Source organism: Anas platyrhynchos, chromosome 23 (assembly GCF_047663525.1).
Source record: "Anas platyrhynchos isolate ZD024472 breed Pekin duck chromosome 23, IASCAAS_PekinDuck_T2T, whole genome shotgun sequence".
Classification (NCBI taxonomy): domain Eukaryota; kingdom Metazoa; phylum Chordata; class Aves; order Anseriformes; family Anatidae; genus Anas; species Anas platyrhynchos.
The window spans coordinates 5,423,981-5,445,748 of record NC_092609.1 but is presented as its reverse complement, the minus strand read 5'-3'; the positions used below and the strand labels follow the sequence as shown (position 1 = coordinate 5,445,748).

The 21,768-nt window shown below is 43.3% G+C and overlaps 1 protein-coding gene across 5 annotated transcripts in view; it reads right to left on the bottom strand.

Moving 5' to 3' along the window:
• The window catches only part of LOC119713567 (tetraspanin-15-like), a 78,775-nt gene that overhangs the window by 34,631 nt on the left and 22,376 nt on the right, over nucleotides 1-21,768 (bottom strand). For 3 of the 5 annotated variants that reach the window (XM_072027083.1, XM_072027084.1, XM_072027081.1), the window contains exons 2-3: nucleotides 12,905-13,090; nucleotides 429-503 (exon numbers count right to left, since the gene is read on the bottom strand). In XM_072027083.1, the coding sequence (XP_071883184.1) occupies nucleotides 429-503; nucleotides 12,905-13,090 (261 nt within the window). Of the gene's footprint in view, nucleotides 1-428; nucleotides 504-12,904; nucleotides 13,091-20,858; nucleotides 21,118-21,768 lie in introns of those variants that run through there. The other 2 variants (XM_038167149.2, XM_072027082.1) reach the window with 2 other exon arrangements.

Here is a 21,768-nt window from a genome sequence, read left to right as displayed (position 1 = left end):
AGACAGAAAGGACATGCACTGGAAGTGTTCACCGATGTTTCTTAGTTCATCTATAACTCAATCCTGTCCTTGCAAATACAAGCCATCAATTAACAAAAGTGAGGTGAGGAACTTAATGAGTCCCCTTGAAAAAAAAAAAAAAAAGAAAAAGAAAAAAAAATATAAAAAAAAAAAGAGAAAAAAAAATTTTGGCTGCATGGGAGCTGCCACTGTGGCAGGAGCTCTGGGTGGTGCTGTAGGTCCGCTGCAGCTCCGAAGTGCAAGGCACAACCCAAGAAGAGCAAGAAAAATAAAATTCTTCCAGTTTCAGGACATACACGGACACATACTTGAGGTGAGAAGGAAATTTCCCCTGATGACATGCAGGGCTGCAGTATGCTGCCATGCTAAGCAAATGTGCAGCTCTCCAGCCTCCTGATTGCACTCACCTTGCTTTCAAAGATGATTTCAATGCATATCAGCAGCAGCTCCATAAGAAAGATAATCAGAAGAACCCAGAAGAACTGAAAAAAAAAAAAAAAAAGAGAAGGATTAGCCCTGCTCCAAGCAAGGCTGTGCCGGCTACCAGCCAACTTTGAAGAGGGAGACCTGAAAACCATGAGGTGCTTAGAAACACTTAGACCATTTCATTACAATTGCTCCAGAGAGCTGCAAATCTCTTCTGAAAATCTCTGTCCTAAATTTGCTCCCATGTATAATGAGTGGCAGGAAGCAAGAACAAATTAAAAAAACACAAACCAAATGCAATCTGGATGGCCAAATTCTGCATGGGGACATGGGTAAAACAGATGCAGTGGAGGCAATTGTTATCTCTGAGTGTATATAGATGTCCACAGAAAAGTCAACACCTTTTGTGATGGAATGCCAGTGGTTGTTTGAACACTGATGTTTCCAAGCCAGACATCCAATGTAGGGTCAACCAACTCCAGAGTACAGGCAGTAACTCATATCTCTGCCAGAACTCATTGTGGCAACAAACTTAGGCTGGCAATCAATGTCCTGATGGAGGAAACAACTTAAACTAGGAGGTCTGGTATTCCTGCAGCCTACACCCATCAGTCTCATAAAGCTTCAGTCCCTATTTGAGATGTCCCATATGGGGTTGCATCCAACTTTGCAGAAGACAGACAGCAAAGCTTTGCTTGGCTCACATGCGTCTTCCCAAGGCTACCTCCATCTGTGACTTTGGACACTCACCAGAAAAAGGGAGGTGGAAAGTTACCATGGTAACTAGCTAAAAATCTAAAAGCAAGTTGAAGAAATAAAGTGGGGGGAGGTGATTTATTACTGTGATATTCACTTTGACCACTGGCTTATCAGAAGAGCCTGTTTACAAAGCACACCCAGAAATTATTTCCCAAGTTTGGCAAAACCAAAGCAACACTGCAGCAGCACGCCACTTAATGTGCCAAACCCAGAACTGCAGGGGTTTTAATCAGCTGTCCCTGGCTGAGTTTTGCACCATGTTCATTTGCTAAGAGCCAACTAGTGTAATCCCACTACAGAAGCAGCACCGCTTTCATCACCATCTAAATCAGATTTAACTGGGAAGGGAATCTCATAATTAAAGAATACAACTGACCAAATACCCATTCTCTTGTAGTCAGAGACAATATGCAAGAAGTGAACACATCTGTACTGATTAATAAGAGGTTGATTCGGTAAGAAGCCCAAGGTGACGTGGTTGATAGTTTTACCAAACAAGGCATGTATAGGTCATACAATGCTTCTGCAAGGTGGCAATCAGTGAGACAGAGAGGAAATCACCTTTTGGAAACATTTTTCTGCTTTTTCAGTATTTTCAACTTTAGTTAAACTGTAAAAAAATGAGCACTTTGTACCCTATTTACCAGAAAAAAATGAAAAAGAAAAGTGAAAAAAAAAAAGGTGCTAACTCTTATCAATACTTCCACTGTGAGAAAAGAGAAAACTTTCTGATTTTTGGGCTGCTAACCAACCTCTTTCCAGTGTTTTGGCCATTGCACACTGATTTCTTTGTTCTACACTCTATTTCCTTCTTGTGGTCTGTGTTTCTGCTGTATAGCTTGTCAAATCAAGATATAAAGATTTATGTAATTCAATTTAGCCTGCTCCATGCATATTGAAATCAAGGGTAATATTTAATATCCAGGAGTCTCATCTGGTTTATAAACAAATGTGGGCACAGTTTGCATATGTCCATGGGATGCTGGCTGTACCTGGCTATTGGAAAAATGACTGCTTTCAAATATGTCATCAGATGAGGTTCACAGCCAAAAAAATCCACAGTTTCCAAGAGAAAACCCGAAGAAAGAGCATAGCTCACAGTCTTTTTAAGTGGATGAGAAGTGCTAACACTACTTAGGAAGACAGACATGGAAAGAGATAAGCTGGCTGAGGCTGACTGCAAGAGCTAACCTCTCCTTTTAAGAGCTAACTCTCCTTACAAGAGCTAAACTGCCAGCCTGGGAAGTCACATTGGTGATGCCCAGCTCTTCCCGGACCATGCAATATATAACCTTGCCTCCAGAAAGGACACAATTTCCCCTAATTTAAGGAGGATTTACAAGAATAGCGACTAGAACCCCAGTCTCCAGTGTAAGCCTTGCAAAAGTGCAGCCTGAATGAACACTGGCTGTTCTTATCCCAAATAATGGCTGAATGGAGTATGCGAACCGCCACTGGCTGCATAGACATTAGCAGAAAGTGGCACTTTGCTTGGCTTTTCCAAGGACTGCAGCAACCGCTAGTAACTGGAACACATGTAAGGGCAAAACTGCTGGCAACATCTGTGATTATCTCTTTAACAAGTGCATTGCAGTCCTTGATGTCTGTCAGACTGCACATGGATAAATTAGCATTTTTTTTTCCTTAAAAAGACTCCAGCAGCATAAGTTAAAGAACAAAAATCCACATTAAACAGCATTTAATCCTGCCTTGAGCTGCTGCAGGTTTGCAACAAGCTAAAAAAATCACAAAAAAGGTGTTTTTTGTTTTTTTTTTTTTTTTTTTTTTTAATAAAACAATGTGCCAAGAAGCTGTTCCCCCCCCATTATTGCAAAAATATTCCCTGTGCAGTGAAGCAATTGCACAGGGCAAGCAAGTAGCTGTGCTTCCTCAATATTAATGGTTGGACTTGACTTGATGTTCCTAAGTGATTCTATGATTCTAATTTGACCCTCCAGCCAGGCTTTGCTGCCGATATTGCTGAAATGTAGGAAACACTGCCGTGGAGGGATGGGGAAGATGCCTGAGGATCTCACCCATTGCCCAGTGTGAAGCAAAACACATCTTTCATGCAGAGAAAACAGCCAATAAAACCCTCAGCTGCTGATTCATCTTGCTCAAGATGGCTGGCATGGGCAAAAAACTCTCAATTCTTAACAAATTAACACTTGCCACAGCCAGTTCCATTTAAATAGCTCATCAATCTAAAATTTCACAATAAATTATATTGCTTAATTTCCTCAAATACTTTGAGGGTTAATCACTTAGGGTTAATCCCCCCTATTCCTTTGATCAGCAGAGCTCTGAGCTGCTCCTTTCCTCCTCTAACAGTCTCCAGCTCTGTTTTGTTCATCATTAATCTCTCTGGAAGCCAAACCGAGAGTGGGAGGAGAGATCCCAGGGGCCGTGCTCTACATCCTCACCGTGACCCTCCCAGAGCAAAGGTGCTCCTCACACCCTTGGCCATCTATGAATCCTGACCTGAATTAACCCTAGCTTAAAGACATGTCTCCTTCCAGTTTGGGGAACAACCTTATTCATTAGCATTACTTTGCATAAGCAATATATAGGCTGTCTGGTACAGTCCCTTCCCATACATCCTCTAGGATGTCACCTCTGTATACCAGATAGAATGTCTTGCTGAGAAGTTTATTAGCAAACAATTCTAGACATGGGTTTTGGCTGATACAGGAGTGCAAACCTGCTTGTGTTTCATTTCCAGACCATGAGCAGCATGCAGCTGCCTCAAATTTCCAGCTTAAGCATGTTCACGTGAGGCTGAAAGGATCACCATGAATTAGGGTAGGAACCATGGGAATGTTGGATGCACTAGGTTGAACAATGAATAAGCCATTCAGGGATTTATTCAGGAGTCAGTCCATGCAAGGAGCCTGCAGCCACAGAAGGAGCTGCAGGCTCCTTGCATGGATCTGCTCGACCTTGAGCACAGGTGCCCTCAAGACACTTATGGCCATGGGAGGCTCCAATGTGTTCAGCCCAAGTGTGACCCTATTGGGATTTGGGATGGTAGAGGGATGCTCTTTTTGCCAGGGATGAGTACGGGAAAGGATGCGGCTTCAAGGATGGAAAAGAGCTCCTAGAATGACATAAAAGCACAAGAGAAATCTGTGATGTTTATTTAATACAAGCCTCCTTGTAGATTATTTTATCCTTTCTACAGGCACCATTAAAAATCTTATTGGAATAGGTCTGTTTTACATTCATGCAAATAACTCCCCATATTTTATTTTTATACATTTCTATGGCTTGTTCTCAAGGGAAGGAGCTAAGTCAGCCTACTGAAGCCAATACAAGAAAAGGTTTTGGACCTATTAACACCAACAAGAGGTAGTCATGGGATGGAAAATCTGGACTATCCGTTGCCAAGACGAAAAAATGAAAAAAAAAAAGCAGTTTCTCCCCTCCCCTCCCCTCCCCTCCCCTCCCCTCCCCTCCCCTCCCCAATCCTCAAGTTTTGCCATATTCCTGCGTATCCAGAGAAGGAATTGGTCATCCCCCCTTGATAAACGAGAACAGCTCAAAGTGTAGCCATGTGAAACGTACCTGACATGCTCATGAAGGGACAATGCAGAGGCATGTAAAAAATAAACCTTTCACTCTGCCTGGTAGGCCTCTAAGTCATGCCCTTTGCAAGAGCCTGCCATATCCTCTGCCTTCATCCAGACCAGGCATGAAGGCATCCCCCATTTTACATAAGCACAGAAATCTACATCCGGCTAGTTTCATCACAGATTCGATTTTATGTAGTGCTTTTACAGAGATAATACTTCATAATGATGTGTTAAAGGTTTCTCCTACACAGAATGGCTCTTTTTTTTTTTTTTTTTTTTTTTTTTCCCTGAAAGGCGCTTGCATGCAGCCCTTCCTCTGAAAACTTAAACAATTATTTATTCCTACATTGGAAGAGAGCTTTCAAATTTGCTTTGAAGAAATAAAAAATCTCAGATCTCTCAGAAATGCCTCCCCTACACAGATTAAATGAAAACAATAAAGCCCAGATGAGGAGACGATGAGACTTTGCAGAGCACCTTCTTTATTAAGCATGGTGTCTTATTTCTGCAGCACGCAACGTACCCCTCCTGCCCATCCTCCCAGGCTGAGACTCATAACTACGCCTACCTGGGTTTCACACAAGTTTTTGCCAAGCTTTGAGTCAAAATACACATTTCCTTTATACTTCATAATTTAAATAAACAAGAAACCTGTTTTTATTCCCCAAATGGCTGGTAGTCCTGTAAATAATTGTCTGGGACTACCCAAGAGCCCCTTCCTCCATACAACAGCTCTGCCTCCACCCAGTACCACAGATGCCAGCTCTGCCCTCCTGAATACCAGTTATACCCCTTTCTGCTCCCCTCACATGACAGAAAACCATTTTTCCCTCATTTAGGCTTTTATAGACTTTCAGCTGCTAACAAGCTGTTAATGCTTCCTTAGCTAAAGCCCTGCTACTCTCTGCTCCTATCTTGAGACCAAGACAGATGCTGCAGTGCACCAGGTTGAGCTACAACACCCTCATCCTCCCCCCCAAAAAAAACACAGAGAAGGAGTTTTTTTATGAATAGGGGTGGATAGTGCTTCCTACAGTCCTGTCCATGCAGTTCCATGAGTGACGTCTCTCTGTAAATCTAACATTTCAGAGTTTGAGGGCCAAACTATCAAATTTCACCTCTTTCCAAAGATGTATGTACCTGTTGCTTTCCTCCCCAATCATAAAAAAAAAATATTTCTATGGCACAATCAGCTCAATCCTATAGAAAGCATCAGGCAATGCACTGCAAACTCCTAATACAGATCAAACCAGTTGGATGCTATTAATATCATCTCAGACTTTGCAAAAAGAAAACTCCTTGAGCTTCATCCAATGCTCACCAGCATCTCATCATCGCACAATGGGTAGCATCAACTTTGAAGAACACTAGGGCACCACTGACAGTTCTCTTTAGGCAGTGAAAATACAGCATAGGCTATAACTACTATCAAAAAAATAATAAATAAGAAAATCATACTGAAAAGGATAGTAACTCTGAAGATGCTTGTTCGCATCTGGTTATGCAAACTCCAAACAATACTTCCACTGAAAGGTCCACATTGATTTTGCCATCTGGTGAAAGATGTTTTTAACATGTTCTGCAATGCATGTGGATAACATCCCAGAGCAATGACCCTGCAATTCTACCTGTGAGAAACCAGAACCAGAAACATCTGGTTGTCCATGTCCATAAATAATCCACAGTTGAAGGATTTTTGGAATGACTTTATAAAATCAGTATTTACTGGGCTTTCCAGAAGGCACGAAGCCCCACTAATTCACTGCAAGGATGGCTGTTATTGTTGCAATGACTAATTTAGTTCTACGATTCAAAAGAAAAATAAAAAAAAAATAAAAAAAAAAGGAAAGAGAAAAAAAAAAGAGCAAGTACCAAATAAAGGAATGGAACAGCTAGAAGTTTGCTGGTGATACTTAACATATCCAGCTTGGGAAGGATAAACTATGCTTTTCTGCTTGCAAAACCTTCCCAATCTGCTCCTAGAAAGACAGTGAATGGGGTCACAGCAAGAAATTCAATGTGGAAGTGCAAATAAATGTGACAAACACCTACATGGCTCCAGCTCCCTCTTCTCCCCTGGTGCCAAACCTGAGCCAAAATGAATCTCCATTTAAAGCATGTTGCAGTGATTAAAAAGCCCCAGCCAAGAGGTGACTAACCCTTAATGGAGGAGATCAGCTACTACTGCTTGCAGAAAGCTCCTCTTGCTGCTCCGGGGCTCCTACTTTGTCTCAGTCAAATAATAATTACTACATATGAAGAAAAATAGATTTAAAGGAGAACAAATTAGATGTAGAGAGCTTTTTCTGACTGTACCTTTCTGGGATTTTGATGTTTTAGCAATTATAGATCAGTCCCACACATGAGAGGGCTGCAGATGCTTAGTCCAGTTCATAGAGGAGCTCCTTAGGCAAACACAGTGCAAAAGGCAAGGCTACCTGTGAAGAGCATCGCTACCTGCCTGGCCTAAAGCCCTGTCACAGCAGATCCAGGCTCTGCTCCTTTCACTCCAAGCATTTGCTTCAGAGTTAATTAAGTGCTCAGCTCCCCTAGCAATCCTGAACACTTGCTGCTGCATAAATGTCAGGTTTGCTTATTTATTGACCCCTCTGTGTAGCAAAGCAGAAAAACCAAGAAAATGGTGGTTTTGTTTAGAGCGCTTCTAATCAGAGAACTATATAATCAGCGGGCTTAACAAGAAAAGGAAATATATGCATATCCCTAAGCAAACCTCTGTGGGAAAGTTTCTTACATTGCTTTCTCAAGAGAATCCTCTTTGTGTGCTAATTACCAGAAATTTGCTTTTTGGGGATTTAAACCAATACTGCTGAAACCTGCTGATATTGACATCCAGAGGAAACTCTTTGCTGCTGATGCAAGGAGCTGAGCCCCGCAGGGCAGCAAGCCTCAGACCCAAGCAAGCAAAGAGAGACCCTCAGGCTGCAAAGAGCAATTGGGGGTTTGCAGTGATGCTTTGCACAAACCATCCTCCAATTAACTTTCATCTACCTTGAAAGCAGAGAAAAGTGAATGGAAAATGGAGTTGGACTTGATGATCCTTATGGGTCTCTTCCAACTTGGGATATACTATGATTCTGTGAAAACCAGCTGCTTGGACCAGCTCAGACCACAAAGTGCTCCTCCACATGTGTTCTTCTGATTGCTTTCATTCAGAAATGGCAAGGGCCCCAAACCTTCAAATCACTGTAATATCTGACTGTCCTCAAGGTGAAATTTGTCTTGCTGGGAGAAGGATGCTTCTCCATTCACACAATAGCTCTGTGATTGCCACCCATTTCCCCACAGCCGTTTTCGCTCCCCTCTCCAAACCTGACAAATATGACATTTTCTAGCATTTAGTCTTTCTATTTACATGTGCAATCAGAAGCTGTAGAAAAGGCACACTTCAAGCTCTGGTTGGGAAGTCGTGTCACAGCGTGACCTTGAGAGAAAAAAAATATAAGAATTGCAAATAAAACAAATGGCAAAGCTTCTGGTGGTTGCCAGAGTTTGCTTTTCACATCTTGGCATTACCGTCTTTTGGAAACAGCAGTACAGCCAAATATATATATATATATATATATATATGTATATATATACACATATATATGTATATATACATATATACAACTTCCAAAACGCCAAAAGAGTTGGTGCAGTGGTCTATCTCTCGCTTTCACAGACCAAAGGTCAAATTCTGCCCAGTGTGATGAATTTGGGCCAATCCAAGGTAGAAAGGGAGGCACCAAAGAAGCTCACCAAACGGACACACACAAAAAAGGCAAAGCTGGTTTTCTTGTCCGACCTGGACTCTCATCTCTTTCCTGTTCTACATAAAACAAATGTAACTCTACAGAAACTGCCTCTGCATATTTAGGGGTTTAGTAACTTTTTGGAATGTCAAACATACATGGGATGAATATGTGGGAACCAAACACCCAGGCAAGAGTTGCTGAGTATGATACACGTTTTTGTCAAAAAGAACTCTAAAAACACTATGAATAAGAGTCAATTTGGATGTAATCAAGTGAAAAAACTGCATGGAACAAACTGTTCCATAGTGTTTCCAGATCTTAAACCAAATCAACCCAGCTCCCTCTCTCCCCCCACCTTGGCCATCTAATTAAGAAAAATACTTATTTTACAATCCATTTGCTAAATCACCCTGAAGTTCCTGAAAACAGAGTCAAGCTGTCTTCATCAGACAATTTACAGTTATTCAAGCCTTGCAAATTTTAATGGTGAGCAAACAGCAACTTAAAACTTGATTCCCAAGCATAAGCTCCTAGCCCACCTATTAAGTACAGGTCTTTGTAACACCAATTACTTCTATCAGCAGCTAAAATCCCCAGGTCTTGCATGTAATTTTTCTAATATACTTGAGCTGAGAACTGCAAGCAGATGGAGGCTTTATTGAATAGTCTGTGCTCTGGATATTAGAGGAGTAATTAAAGAAGTGATAATCTGGTTTACACACGGGTAAGAGGTGTGTGCATGTTTATGGCAATTACAGGTAATGTCTTGAGAGAACAACATAAGAAAAGATTAATACCAAAATCTAATTTCAGCTGTAGTAATCTTGCAGGGGGGATATTAGAATAATACATTAAGAATCAGAGTTAGAAGTTTAATGGCACTCATAACTGTTTTGCCCAAGAGAAACATTGGTAGAGTTTTGTCCATGAGGCCGAGAAAAACGATAATCCTTTCAATAGCAGTAAATGACTGGGATCAATGAGGATTTAACAAGTATGTACACGCCCACACCTACACTTACAATACTGTGTAAAAGTTGGTTATTAATGTCAAGTGCTAGTTGATGGATTTTTGTAGGGCACTGAAATATTTTTTTCCTAAATAGGAGGAATTTACTGTCTGCTCTCCAAGTTAGCAAGACATATTTTTAGATGAAGAGACGATTCAATTTTTATTATTGATTTGAAGTTCAGGGAAGTTTTTTACTCATCATTATTAGTGTGATTTCCCAGAAAATGGCATGTACGGATGTTCAAGACAATGTAACTATGAGAAGGTAAAAGCACATAAAGGCATCAAGTAATTCAGTGCCATAAAACCATGCTGGCAACAATGGTCTTTCCAGTGCAGCCCAGTCTCACTGGGGACCTGTTTTGGGCTACTGGGATAAAGTGCACTTCATCTTGGAAAGACTGCTGCCATGTTTTCCTCTTTGTGCTGATGCCCATCAAATTGAATATATCCATGGGGGAAACAGTGTTTCAGCTCAAAGACTGCGAATTAGGCTGGATCCATTATTAGAAATATCACTTCCCCTATCTGCTGCTAGAAAATTGATAATGAATTTGTGGCAATCTGCAGCCAAATATAAGTGACCAAGAAGCCTGGAGTACCTCTGAAAAATAAAAATACAATGTATTTTGACACAGGAGACCAGCATCCCCTTTCTTGTAACCTATCAAAAAGGGATGCATGGGTTTTTGTGCTTGATGACTTCCACATGTATTGTTTTATTTATTCCACATGGCAGGCATGAAGCTGGTTATATCTACAGGGAGAAGAGAAAAAAACAACAATCCAAATAGATTATTTTCTTTTTCTCAACTATGCCCATCACAGAATTGATTTGACTGACAACCCGTGAAATGCAGTTAATCAGCTTGGGTTTCTGTTGCCCTGGGTTGCCATGAGGATGAGATTTCTTACCCTCTGATGTGTCAATTTTCCACTTCCAAAGCCAGCCAAAGAAAAAGAGTATTAGCCACGAATCCTAAGTATTAGCACAGAAAGGAAAATATTATGAAAAATTTGATGTGATTATCCTTCTTTGGAAATCAAAGGATATCAAAATCCTAGATAGAATGAACACAAAATCCTAGATAGAATGAACACAATACAGTATAACTTTAAAGGTTGATAGAGGAAAAAGGTGTAAAGTTCTCCACACGTGACATAACTTCAGTTTTGGCAGAAAAGTATCATCTGGGCTTACGTCATGAAGAAACATAGAGCTTCAAGTTGCTTTTATGGACAGCAAAAAGGCAGTTATATACTAGAGATATAATTCAGTCAAGGCAAATACACGCTGGGATAACTCAGAACCCAAAGAGAAAGAAAAAAGTCAGCTGACAGAGAGTTTGTTTGATTGTTTGCTTGTTTATTGAGCTATCAGGGTTATTTAAATACCACAAGTGTCACCTGGACAGGACTTCTCTGACCTCTCATTTAGAGACTTTTCCAAGCACTCACAGTCAGGAGATAGCTTATTCTGAGCTCTTGAATGGACCAGGTGGTATCACACCTCAACAGAGCAGTTTTGATCCTAGTCACCTTCTTAAATGCAATGCAAACAACCACCTATCACAGGTGGCATGGAACAGGATGTATTGGAAAGCAGTAATAATTTCGTCCAGTAATGCAGGAGCAAAGATAATATTGTCTTTCTGATCTGGGCTCTAATCTGTGTTAGTTCAAAATGCAAGCCAACTGTATGAAGTTCAACAAGGCCAAGTGCCGGGTCCTGCATCTGGGGCACAACAACCCCAAGCAGTGCTACAGGATGGGAAATGAGTGGTGAGAAAGCTGCCTAGCAGAGAAGGACCTGGGAGTATTGGTTGATAGTCGGCTGAATATGAGCCAGCAGTGTGCTCAGGTGGCCAAGAAGGCCAACAGCATCCTGGCTTATATCAGAAACAGTGTGGCCAGCAGGGCTAGGGAAGTGATTGCCCCCTGTGCTCAGCTCTGGTGAGGCCACACCTCGAGTATTGTGTTCAGTTTTGGGCCCCTCGCTACAAGAAGGACATCGAGGTGCTCGAGAGAGTCCAGAGAAGAGCAACGAAGCTGGTGAGGGGCCTGGAGAACAAGTCCTGCGAGGAGCGGCTGAGGGAGCTGGGCTTGTTCAGCCTAGTGAAGAGGAGGCTCAGGGGCAACCTTATTGCTCTCTATAGGTACATTAAAGGAGGCTGTAGCGAGGTGGGGATTGGTCTATTCTCCCACGTGCCTGGCGACAAGGGAGTTTTAGGTTGGATGTTAGGAAGAACTTCTTTACCGAAAGGGTTGTTAGGCATTGAAATGGGCTGCCCAGGGAAGTGGTGGAGTCACCATCCCTGGAGGTCTTTAAAAGATGTTTAGATGTAGAGCTTAGTGATATGGCTTAGTGGAGGACTTGTTAGTGTTAGCTCAGAGGTTGAACTAGGTAATCTTGGAGGTCTCTTCCAGCCTAGATGATTCTGTGTGATTCTGTGTGTGTGAAATGCTGAGCAATTTTTAAAGGAATATTGCAAGCCCGTGGAAGTGAGAGCTAGCTAACTACCCTGTGTTTGATTTTAATAAACCAATCAACTCAAACTAGTAGGAGAAAAAGGTGTTATGTGAACTATTAGCATGCAAGGCATGAATGTGCCAGCAGGAAGACTCTGTGGGCTGGCACAGATTATTCATCTGAAAGCAACTTCATCACTGAGGGAGTGTCAGTTACAGCTGTAGGACCAACAGAGCTAGCACTGAGCGTGTCATCGGATATCAGCCCTGGGTGAGCATGATGGAGGAGCTTCGTAAATGGCCTATAACTAAGTTTATAAACCCCTTCAATCTCATGCTTCCCACCGGAGACAGAGGTGTCACCCCAAGAGCAAATGGCAGAATAGGCACTTGGATGCTGCTGTTCTGACACAACCTTTGGGAAACAGGTTAGGAGTGAACAGTTTTGCAGGGTGTCCTGGATTTCTTTCAGTTTGGCTTCAAAGGCCATTTTCCTCTATACTAATACTTCAGTAGAAAAGGAAACAAAGTTACTTTCTATTGGCATCATGGCAACTGAAATAAAGATAAGCAGAGCCTTTCCTCCACCAGAGACAGGATATGAGCCCTAAAATAATTCACTTGCCACTCCAGGTGGAAGGCAGCAATGCCTCCTGCAGATGCTGGGAAGCATTCATCTGAGGATTAACAGGGTGTCGGCTCTGCAATTTATATATATCCTCTCCCTGTTACTCCTCCACTGGCTCCACGGCAGAGCTAAAAACATCAAGCTGCACCTAAAGCCAGTAACGGGCACACACTTCCAGTAAGTGATGGTGGTGACTCATTAGCATAAATTAAATTTCCTCTATGAAATCATCTGGAAAACCCGGTGGTGGCACCAGCCTTACCGTCTTTAGCAGTGTCCGGTTGTCCCTGAGGCTCCCCACCATGCCGACGAAGGAGACGCAGAACATGGTGAAGCCCAGCAGAAGCAGGACAATGGCTGGAGCAAGGAAGATTCCTTCTAAGGTTTTGTGCTTCTGCCTCTCCACTTCAGCATAAATCCCTATGCAAAGGATCATGAGGCCAAGGATCTGGAAGGGAAGTATGAGATGGGTATCAGGTGCCAATGGGAAAAAGCAGAGGCTTTGAGGGAAAGGTGAAGGTGGAAGAGGCCCCAGGGACAACTTGTGTGTCCCTGGGCCCTGGTAATTACAGGCCTGTCAGCTCATTTCAGTGCCTGGCAAAATTGTGGAGAAGAGTATTCTGGAAGTTACTGAAAACCACCTGAAAGACAACACAGTCATTTGTCACTGCCAACACGGGCTTACAAGGGAAGGCCCGTTTAACTAACCAAATTAACTTTGACAACAACGTTACCCACGTAGTTGACCAAGGGAAACCAGTAAATGTGAACTTTTTGGAATTCAGCAAAGCTCTTGATGCTGTTTCTTACAGTATCCTTCTGGACAAAACGTCCAGCGTACAGCTGGACAAATACACGCTACAAAGGCTGAACAACTAGCTGACAGGCTGGGCTCAAAGGGTAAACGGGGTTACATTGGGCTGATGTCTAATGGGTACTAATGGAGTTCCCCAGGGCTCCATTTTGGGGCCAGTTCTCTTCAATGTTTTATACATGATCTGGATGCAGGACTGGAATGCGTGCTAAGTAAGCTTGCAGCTGATATTAATTAGGAGGAGCTGCTGACTCCCTTGAGGGCAGAGCGGCCTTGCAGAGAGATCTTGACAGTTTGGAGGGCTGGGCAGTCACCAACTGCAGAAAGTTTAACAAGAGCATGTGCTGGATTCTGCACCTGGGACGGGGCAATCCTGGCTATATGTGCAGACTGGGGGATGAGAGGCTGGAGAGCAGCCCCCTGGAGAGGGATCTGGGGGATCTGGTTGATGGCAAGTTGAACACAAGCCAGCAGTGTGCCCTGGCAGCCAAACGGGCTGACCGTGCCCTGGGCTGTTTCAGGCACAGCACTGCCAGCTGCTCAAGGGAAGTGGCCGTCCCACTCTGCTCTGTGCTGGTGAGGCCTCACCTCAAGCACCATGCACAAAAATGGTGAAAAATCTAGAGGAGAAGATGGAGGAGGAGTGGCTGAGATCACTTGATTGTTTCAGCCCTGAGAAGAGGAGACGGAGGGGAGGCCTCGTGGCGGGCTGCAGCTTCCTCTCAAGGGGAGCGGGATGGGGGTCAGGCGCTGCTCCCTGCTCTCTGGTGACAGCAATGGGACCCAAGAAAATGGCATGGAGCTGTGACAGGGGAGGTTCAGGCTGGATATTACGAAAAGGTTCTTCACTGGGAGGGTGGTCGGGCACTGAAACAGGAAAGTGGTCACTCCTGCTGGAGTCCAAGAAGTGTTTGGACAATGGTCTTACAAATACGGTTGAATTTTCTGTGGTCCTGTGTGGAGCCAGGAGTTGATGATACTTGTAGGTATTTGTCAGCTCAGGGCATTCTATGATTCTATGCGAGCCAAGCAAAAGACTCCCAGCTCCAATGCATTTATAACCCAATCCCAAATGGTGCTGTCAGCACACAGCACATCTCCTTTGCTCTTCAAGAGCACTTGAGAAGAGGCTGCTCTTCTGGCTGCAGATTGGATGTATAAAGGCAGCATTATACACCTAGCTGAAGAGTTTTGACCTTCATTTTACTAGGCTTTTCTTCTCCCCTTCCCGCTTGTATATGTTTGGATGCTTGGGCTGGCTCTTGCCCTGGGTTTCATAGACACCATGCTGTCCAGAGGGTGGCAGACATTAACACTGCCAGCCCACCTTCCCCAAGTTTCCCCCCTACATATCATGATCCCCAAAACTACTCATGCCACTACAGCACCTGCCTTGAGCACCAAATTGCTCTGAAACTCATAGAGAGCCACTAGATCTCAGACATCATAAAAAGTTGCAATGGATTGTGACAAACTCCCCCCACCACCACCACCTCCTTTAATGGAATGGCCATAAGTGAAAAAAAGTGGTGCTGGGATAAAACAAGTCTCCAAAAAGGCCTGTGTTCATCCTTTCAGCTCCTGCAGATCCAAAGCCAGCAAGGTGATTCCAAGTGTTTGGTGCTGTTGGGTGCCATTCGTCAAATGTCTGGTACTGAGTTGAAACCTGGAAAGTTTAGTGAGGAAAGTGAGGAGCACCGAGTGATTTTCATGCTGCTTTTTGAAGCTCTTCCCACACCAAATACCAGTGGAAAACTCCTTCAGGAAAGATGCTGGCTGCAGGTGCCCGCGTTCAAAATGCTGTACTGCCAAAGAGGAGAAAACCTCCTTTTCTTATTCCTTTTCTATTGCTTTCACCTTTCTAAGGGGCTACATTGCTCCTAATGAGTTTGCTCAAAGCCTTCCTGCTAATTTGCTCTGACAATTCAATCCTTAATTCTCACACAATGTATGCTCCTTTGGGGAGATTATTTATATTCTTCTCTACTCTGGTAGGACACTATTTGTGGAGAGTTATTTTAGCTAGTTTATGTCCATCCACCACTATCCACTTCCAAGCTACATCTCTTCTGTAGACGAACTGAAATCTCTCAAAAAAATTAAGCTTAGACCTGTGGTATTTTACAAAATGTTAGCGATTTGAAACTAAACACCCAGGCCTATTTCTGATGACTGCCTTTTAATCACACTTTTATCTTTATCCTCTATTTTAAGCATCAGCTCAGTGCATTGGGATTAGGCTTGATTTAATGTTTCTCTCTTATACTGCGACCCAGCAAATACATTTGGATTTGAAGGTAGGGGGTAGATACTAACACACATCATGCATCTCCTGCTAATAATCCCCAATGTCTCTCCTGCGTGACAATCAGAAACACTTTCTCCATTTTAATTAATGATATGTGATGTGAATGAAGGAAGAGATTTTGGAAATGCATGAAGGAAATCTGGAAGTGAGGCTGAGGGCTGGAGACTCTGGCTGATGAAACATCTTGCACAGGCTGGGCTTCACCTGCTACCAAGGGAGCAAAACCAAGGAGGGTTTTCAGGATGCAGTGCTTAAAAATATCTTTTCTTGGGCTGAAATCATCCTCAAAACATTTAAAGTACGTGGCATGCAGGAGGCTGTGCTGGTCCTTCCTCCCAGCATCACTGCATGCAGCCCCAGACCCTGCTCTGAGCGCCTGGACGGTGCTGTGCACACCTCAAACTCTTCCCTTCCCCAGGACTAACAAGCAAATTTGAAGAAGCAAAGTTGGCAAATACTGTCTTGATCTTCTTGATTTTTTTAGTTATCTCTGCTCGACTCCTAGTTTAAGAAGTCACCCAGCACTTTGCAGACTACTTGGCTTAGGGTTATCACTGTAGGCTGGACCATCTCCACACTCTGCCTGTTAAAAAGCACCCTAAAATTAAAAAAAAAAAAAAGTGAATTGCTGCCACTCAAAGCACCTTCAAGCACAAGAAAGAATCTCACAGAGCAACACACACCCCAAGGAAGGGGATGGATGTATCGGTATGTCTCCCACCGAAGGGATATTGCAAAGGAAATCTCACTGGGCTTGTCTGGGAGGGGGAGAAGGGGAGAGGGGATGTTATTGCCATACAAATTCCGTCAAAGCAGGCATTTTTGACTTCTAGTGTCACTACCACTGTCTACTACCCACACTCTGTGGCATGGTAAGGCACATAACTAAGCCCACCGGTAAATCCTCTGTAGTTATATTATCGACTGCCCAATGATCACCTTAATGCAGCGCAAACACCAGGATAGTCAGCAGCTGGTAATTACAAGTGCTCTGCAATGCATCCAAGACAAAAAGCAAATCTGCACTTGCTCTGTAATGATAGGACGATTATCCCATTTCTATATACTAACCGTGCGATCAAATCATCACTGCAGGGAAAGACAGTGCTCCAATAGCAAAGAAAGGAGCTGAGGGCTGTGGGGTCCTGAGAGGGAACAAAACTATGGGGAGTTTGGCAAAAATCTCACTGATTGAGGGGTTATTTAGAGCCCTTGGAGGTCACTAATGCCAAGAAATGGGACGAAAGGACATTAATGCACAGACAAGGTAAAACACAGCTCTGATTATGCTGGCAGTGCTCAGGAGTGCCAAATGGGAGGCATGACCTTGCAGCTAACCCACAGGTGTTACAGGGAGTTTGCAAAGCTGTCTCTGAGCAATGGATTCTCTGGTTCTTGGTGTTGCTTCTACATCCTCATATGACTCGGCTTTTGCGAAGAGGCAGCTAACCAATGCTAACCAGAGACACACATGGTCCTACTCTCTCCTAAAAATCCCATTACTACCTAAGAGGTGCCACATTCTCCTTTTCCAAGAGTCAACAGACCTGAGTGTAATGGGAGCCACTCTCAGTCACAGGGAAAGCAAACAGGTCCCGCAAATCCCAGGGGATGTAAACATGGCCAAAGCAGCGCAACCTCAAAGCCTGCCAAGGGCCAAGCAGCAGACATGGCTCATTCCAGGGCAGGCAGCATTAATTTGATGAGTCAATGATAATGCCAGGCAGTAATTTCTCCTTATTTGGGAACACGAAAAAGTCATGACGATGGTGGCTTCAAGCCCATGCAGACCCAGGCGGACAGATTATGAGTCAGAGCACTGGTCCATAGAGGAGAGGAGGGAATAGAGCATCATTTTGCTCTCCATTCAGCTGACCAGATGTAAAACTCCAAATCTTGTTCTTCATGTACCTGGCTCACAATAAAATCAATTTTTCCAGTTTTTGAAGACTTGTCAGCCTTCAAATTAGCAGACAGGGCACTTATTTTCCTCTTTGAAAAGTCAAAAAGTTTTGCTGTAATGTAAAGGTGAGAAAACATGATTAAGAAAATACTGAGTACTTTTAATCATTAAAGGATAGAATGATGGGATTAATAATACTGTGGTTAACTACATCATATAATGCCTAACCGCTGATAGTATGCAGGATTGTAAAAAATATGCTTTTATGATGGCCAATTAAAATAGCAGTTTTTAAATGTATGGAAAAAGTAACAATATGAAAAAAACATTTATTTAAAAAAATCAATTTATGCTCAGCTGAATCCTTGACAACATTTTCCTTGCAAAATGTGGGAAAGTTACTCATGAAACAGAAGATTTTACCAAAACGGAAATGTTAAATGCAAAACTTCCTGTGCTGTTGGATTATTCCAGCAATCTCAGTGTAGGGGACAAATGAGTTTGAAAACAAGCCTTTGGCACCAAGCAATTTTCCTTTTCTAAGTCAGGTCACAAACTGAACTGCTCCAACAAGCAAAAAGGATGATAAATTGTATTAAATGTGCCTGGATAAAACCAGCAAGGAGAGCTGTGACATGCTGGCTGTCGCACACCTTATGTTTCTTGCCCTGTAAACATGAACATCCAACGCACAGCAGAGGCACCACACAAAAAATAAAAGTCATAGCTATCTGCACGATAGCAGATTTTTTTTGTTGTTGTTGTTTCATTTTTATTTTCTGGAGGCACAGACCAGATATCCAGCAGTTTGGGAGATGATGAGACCTTCAAGAAAGAAAATGTAATGGGCTACAGTGATGTCAGCTGTGACTTGTGGTAAGCGGCAATAAGCTGCTGGTCCAATCTGTGATGCTCAAACCTCTGGGCAATTTGCTCCATGTGTGGTTTAGAACCACTATCAGAGTTATCCCACACTTCTTTACTGTTTTTCCCACCTATAAATATTTGCTTTCATTACAGGAAAGTGCTGGAAAGGATCCAGTGGTGTTATTCTCTCTATTCAACCAATTTGCTGTGGGCTGGGACACCCAATACTAGGAAGCTGTGATGCATGTCACCCCGAACCTCTTCAATCCTTCCCAGTGAATCACATCTTTCCCACTTTTTTTTTTTTTTTTTCCTCCATGGGGGCTACATTTTCAAGGCCTTCACTCAGTGCAAGCAAGAAGTTTCTGTACAATAATTATTATCAAGTGCATATGGCCACAGTGAAGCCTGGCTCCAGTCACATCTGGTTAGTGAGACTGAGCAGTCCAGGAGAGCCACTGAATTAATACAAAGGTGACATGTGCAAATGAGGCCAGAAGTAGGTCAGGGGAGTGAGAAGGACGTCAGAGCCATGCAATCCATATGGACTTAGTGTTCAACACACATGTACAAGGACCACCCCAAGACCAATAATGAGCAAATACATCCCTCTAGGTTGAAGCCAGGCTGGGTCAGAGCCAAACAAAATAGCCTTTTTTGCCAGTCACCAGGGAATTATGGAGTTTCTGCTTACTCATGGATAAGCACACAGTAGTATGCTCCTCCATCCTGAGCTCTGCAAAATGCCTGTCCCACAACACACTCAGCAATCCATCAGCATCTGGCATCATGACTGTGCTCATGCATCCCCTCATTAATCTGCATTTGCAAAGTGCAGCCGAGACCTAGGTTCAAAGTGACTGGAAGAAAAAAAAATTGCACCTCTTCCCTCATCCCCATGCTGCTTAAAGGCATTTTTAGGAAACCACAAACTGAGCAAAACTCAGAGTTTTAGAGAAAACAAAACCATGGTAACAGGTTTTCCCACAGATTAATTTTGCAAGCAAAAATATTGCACTGTCCCTTACAAAAAACTCCAGGCAGCTTCACTCAAGCCAGAGGCACAAAAGCTTTATAAATTTCAGGTTTCTGACTCTCCCTGAGTGCAGCAGGAGTCCCACAGGGGTTCTGGATGCCCTCAAGAGATACTTGACATCTCTTTTCCCATCAGGAGCCTTCCTGCCCCAAAGGCCACACAGGAATCTGAGGAGATACTCTGCAAAAGAAAAGCCTTTTTTTTTAAGCCTTTTTTTTTTTTTTTTTTTTTTCTTGTTCTCATTCATGCCCTGAGGCAGACACAAGTTTGTTTTGGTGTGGTGAGATGACACACTTCACCATCCCCAGCTAGCAAGGATGAGCGTTGCTCTCCAAGCAGCTCATTGATAATAATAAAAAGAAATGAAATAAAATACAAAGCAAAATAAAATAGGAAAAAAGCATTTTCAAACTTTGCTTGCAACCCTGTTTTCTGTTCTGCCTGCCTGGGAACACCACAGATATTTGTGCAATCAATTGCACAAATTAAATATGCATACCACTATACACACCCAGCCTGCAACAGTGCATGGGGCAAATATGATTAGACATCAGGAGGAAATATCTGTAAATATTATGGACTGCATTATGCAAGATTAACCCAGGGAAGGTGCTAAGTTCACATCTAATCTGTTAACTGTGGATGCACTGTCCCTAATGGAAGAGGAATTTCCTGCCAGCTTCCCTGGCCCAGACACGTGCTAGCACCCTCCCAGGTGCCAGGGAGGCTTCACCCTAATCATATCTGAGTCAAAACTGCTTAAAAACAAGCTTCATTTTTTCCTTTAAAAATGAATAAGCCTGGCCAAATACCCACAAATGCCACATCCATGCTAATAGGCATTGCTGGCTGCTTCTATGCTCAGCTTCAGCCTCATCCCTATCAAACCACATAAAGGTAACAGCGGAGATGGGCAATGCTATTGTCCAATAACTTCTTGCACCATAAAAATGTTAAATTTCCATTAAATTTCCACGTTTGTGATCCACGTATCTTGAAACTCAGCTTTCTGCCATAGAGGAGTTGCAGGAGCAGATCTGGGGATGGACAGTCTGAAGATGATGGTCTTAAATCCATCAAAACCTGCAGTTTCACCCAGCATTGCCCTTTTTAGACCCAGATAGTTCAGGGCACAAGACACCTTGCAACACCCATGGCACCTGATTTTACCACAGGGATTTGATACCTCGAAAGAGGAAATGTTGACACTGGAAAGTCGTATCAAACCCATGGGGCTGGCACCGTGGGGCCCATGCCAGTAAGACAGCAAATAAACCCGAGCACCTACCGAAAAGAGGGTAGCATAGGTGGACAGAGCAAATTTGACGCTGTAGTAATAGAGGAGGGAGTTTCGGCACTCGGAAGCTTGTGCCATCCCTGCAGCTCCGGCTGGGGGGGGGGGGGGTTGCTCGCTGCTTGCCAGCCCCTCCCTGCCCCGGCTGCCCTCCAGCACCGCCCGATTTGCGCGGACCCGCACCGCACCGCTCTGCGCGCAGCCAGCCTTCAACTTGAACTGCTTCCGCCTGGCAGGAACCCAGCGTGAAAGAGGGAAGGCAGAAGCACGAGCAGCTGGCGTTAACCCTTTTCTGCCTTTGCTGTTTGGCTTTCTTGCTGAGATCGACAGCAAACCTCCGTTCAAGCAGGTTTACTTCAAGACGTGTTCCAAAAATCGGTGTCTGAGTAGGTCTGTAGAATTTTTTTTTACAGCAAATGTGTTGCAATCAGGGCTTCCTGTCCTTCCCAGAGTGCTGGAAGAGCCCAGTGCAATCCTGCAGTGAGAAACTCCAACACCCAGTGAAAGGCTGAGCAGGAGACATTTCAGGAGATGCACTTAATTAAGAGTGACATTCAAGAGAACAATTTATGAGAAAACTTGGCTTTATCCTAGAATTTATGAGTAGTTTCAGGGTGACTCTCATCCCCACTGAATCACAGGCAAATCTGAAACCCTGGTACAATAAATAGGACAGAATGCTACAAGCACGTTGTAGACTTGTTCCCAGCATCATTTACCTGTCAGCCAGGTAAATAACCACCCATATTCCACAAGTGGCAAATTATGTCATATAACTCTAAAAATCAGATTTGTGCAGCATGGATGGGAAAAGTGATAAAACTCTCTGATTATTTCTATTTGTCAATGTTTATGGAGAATTTTCTGTCTGATGCACTCCATAAAGGAGAGATTTCCTTATACA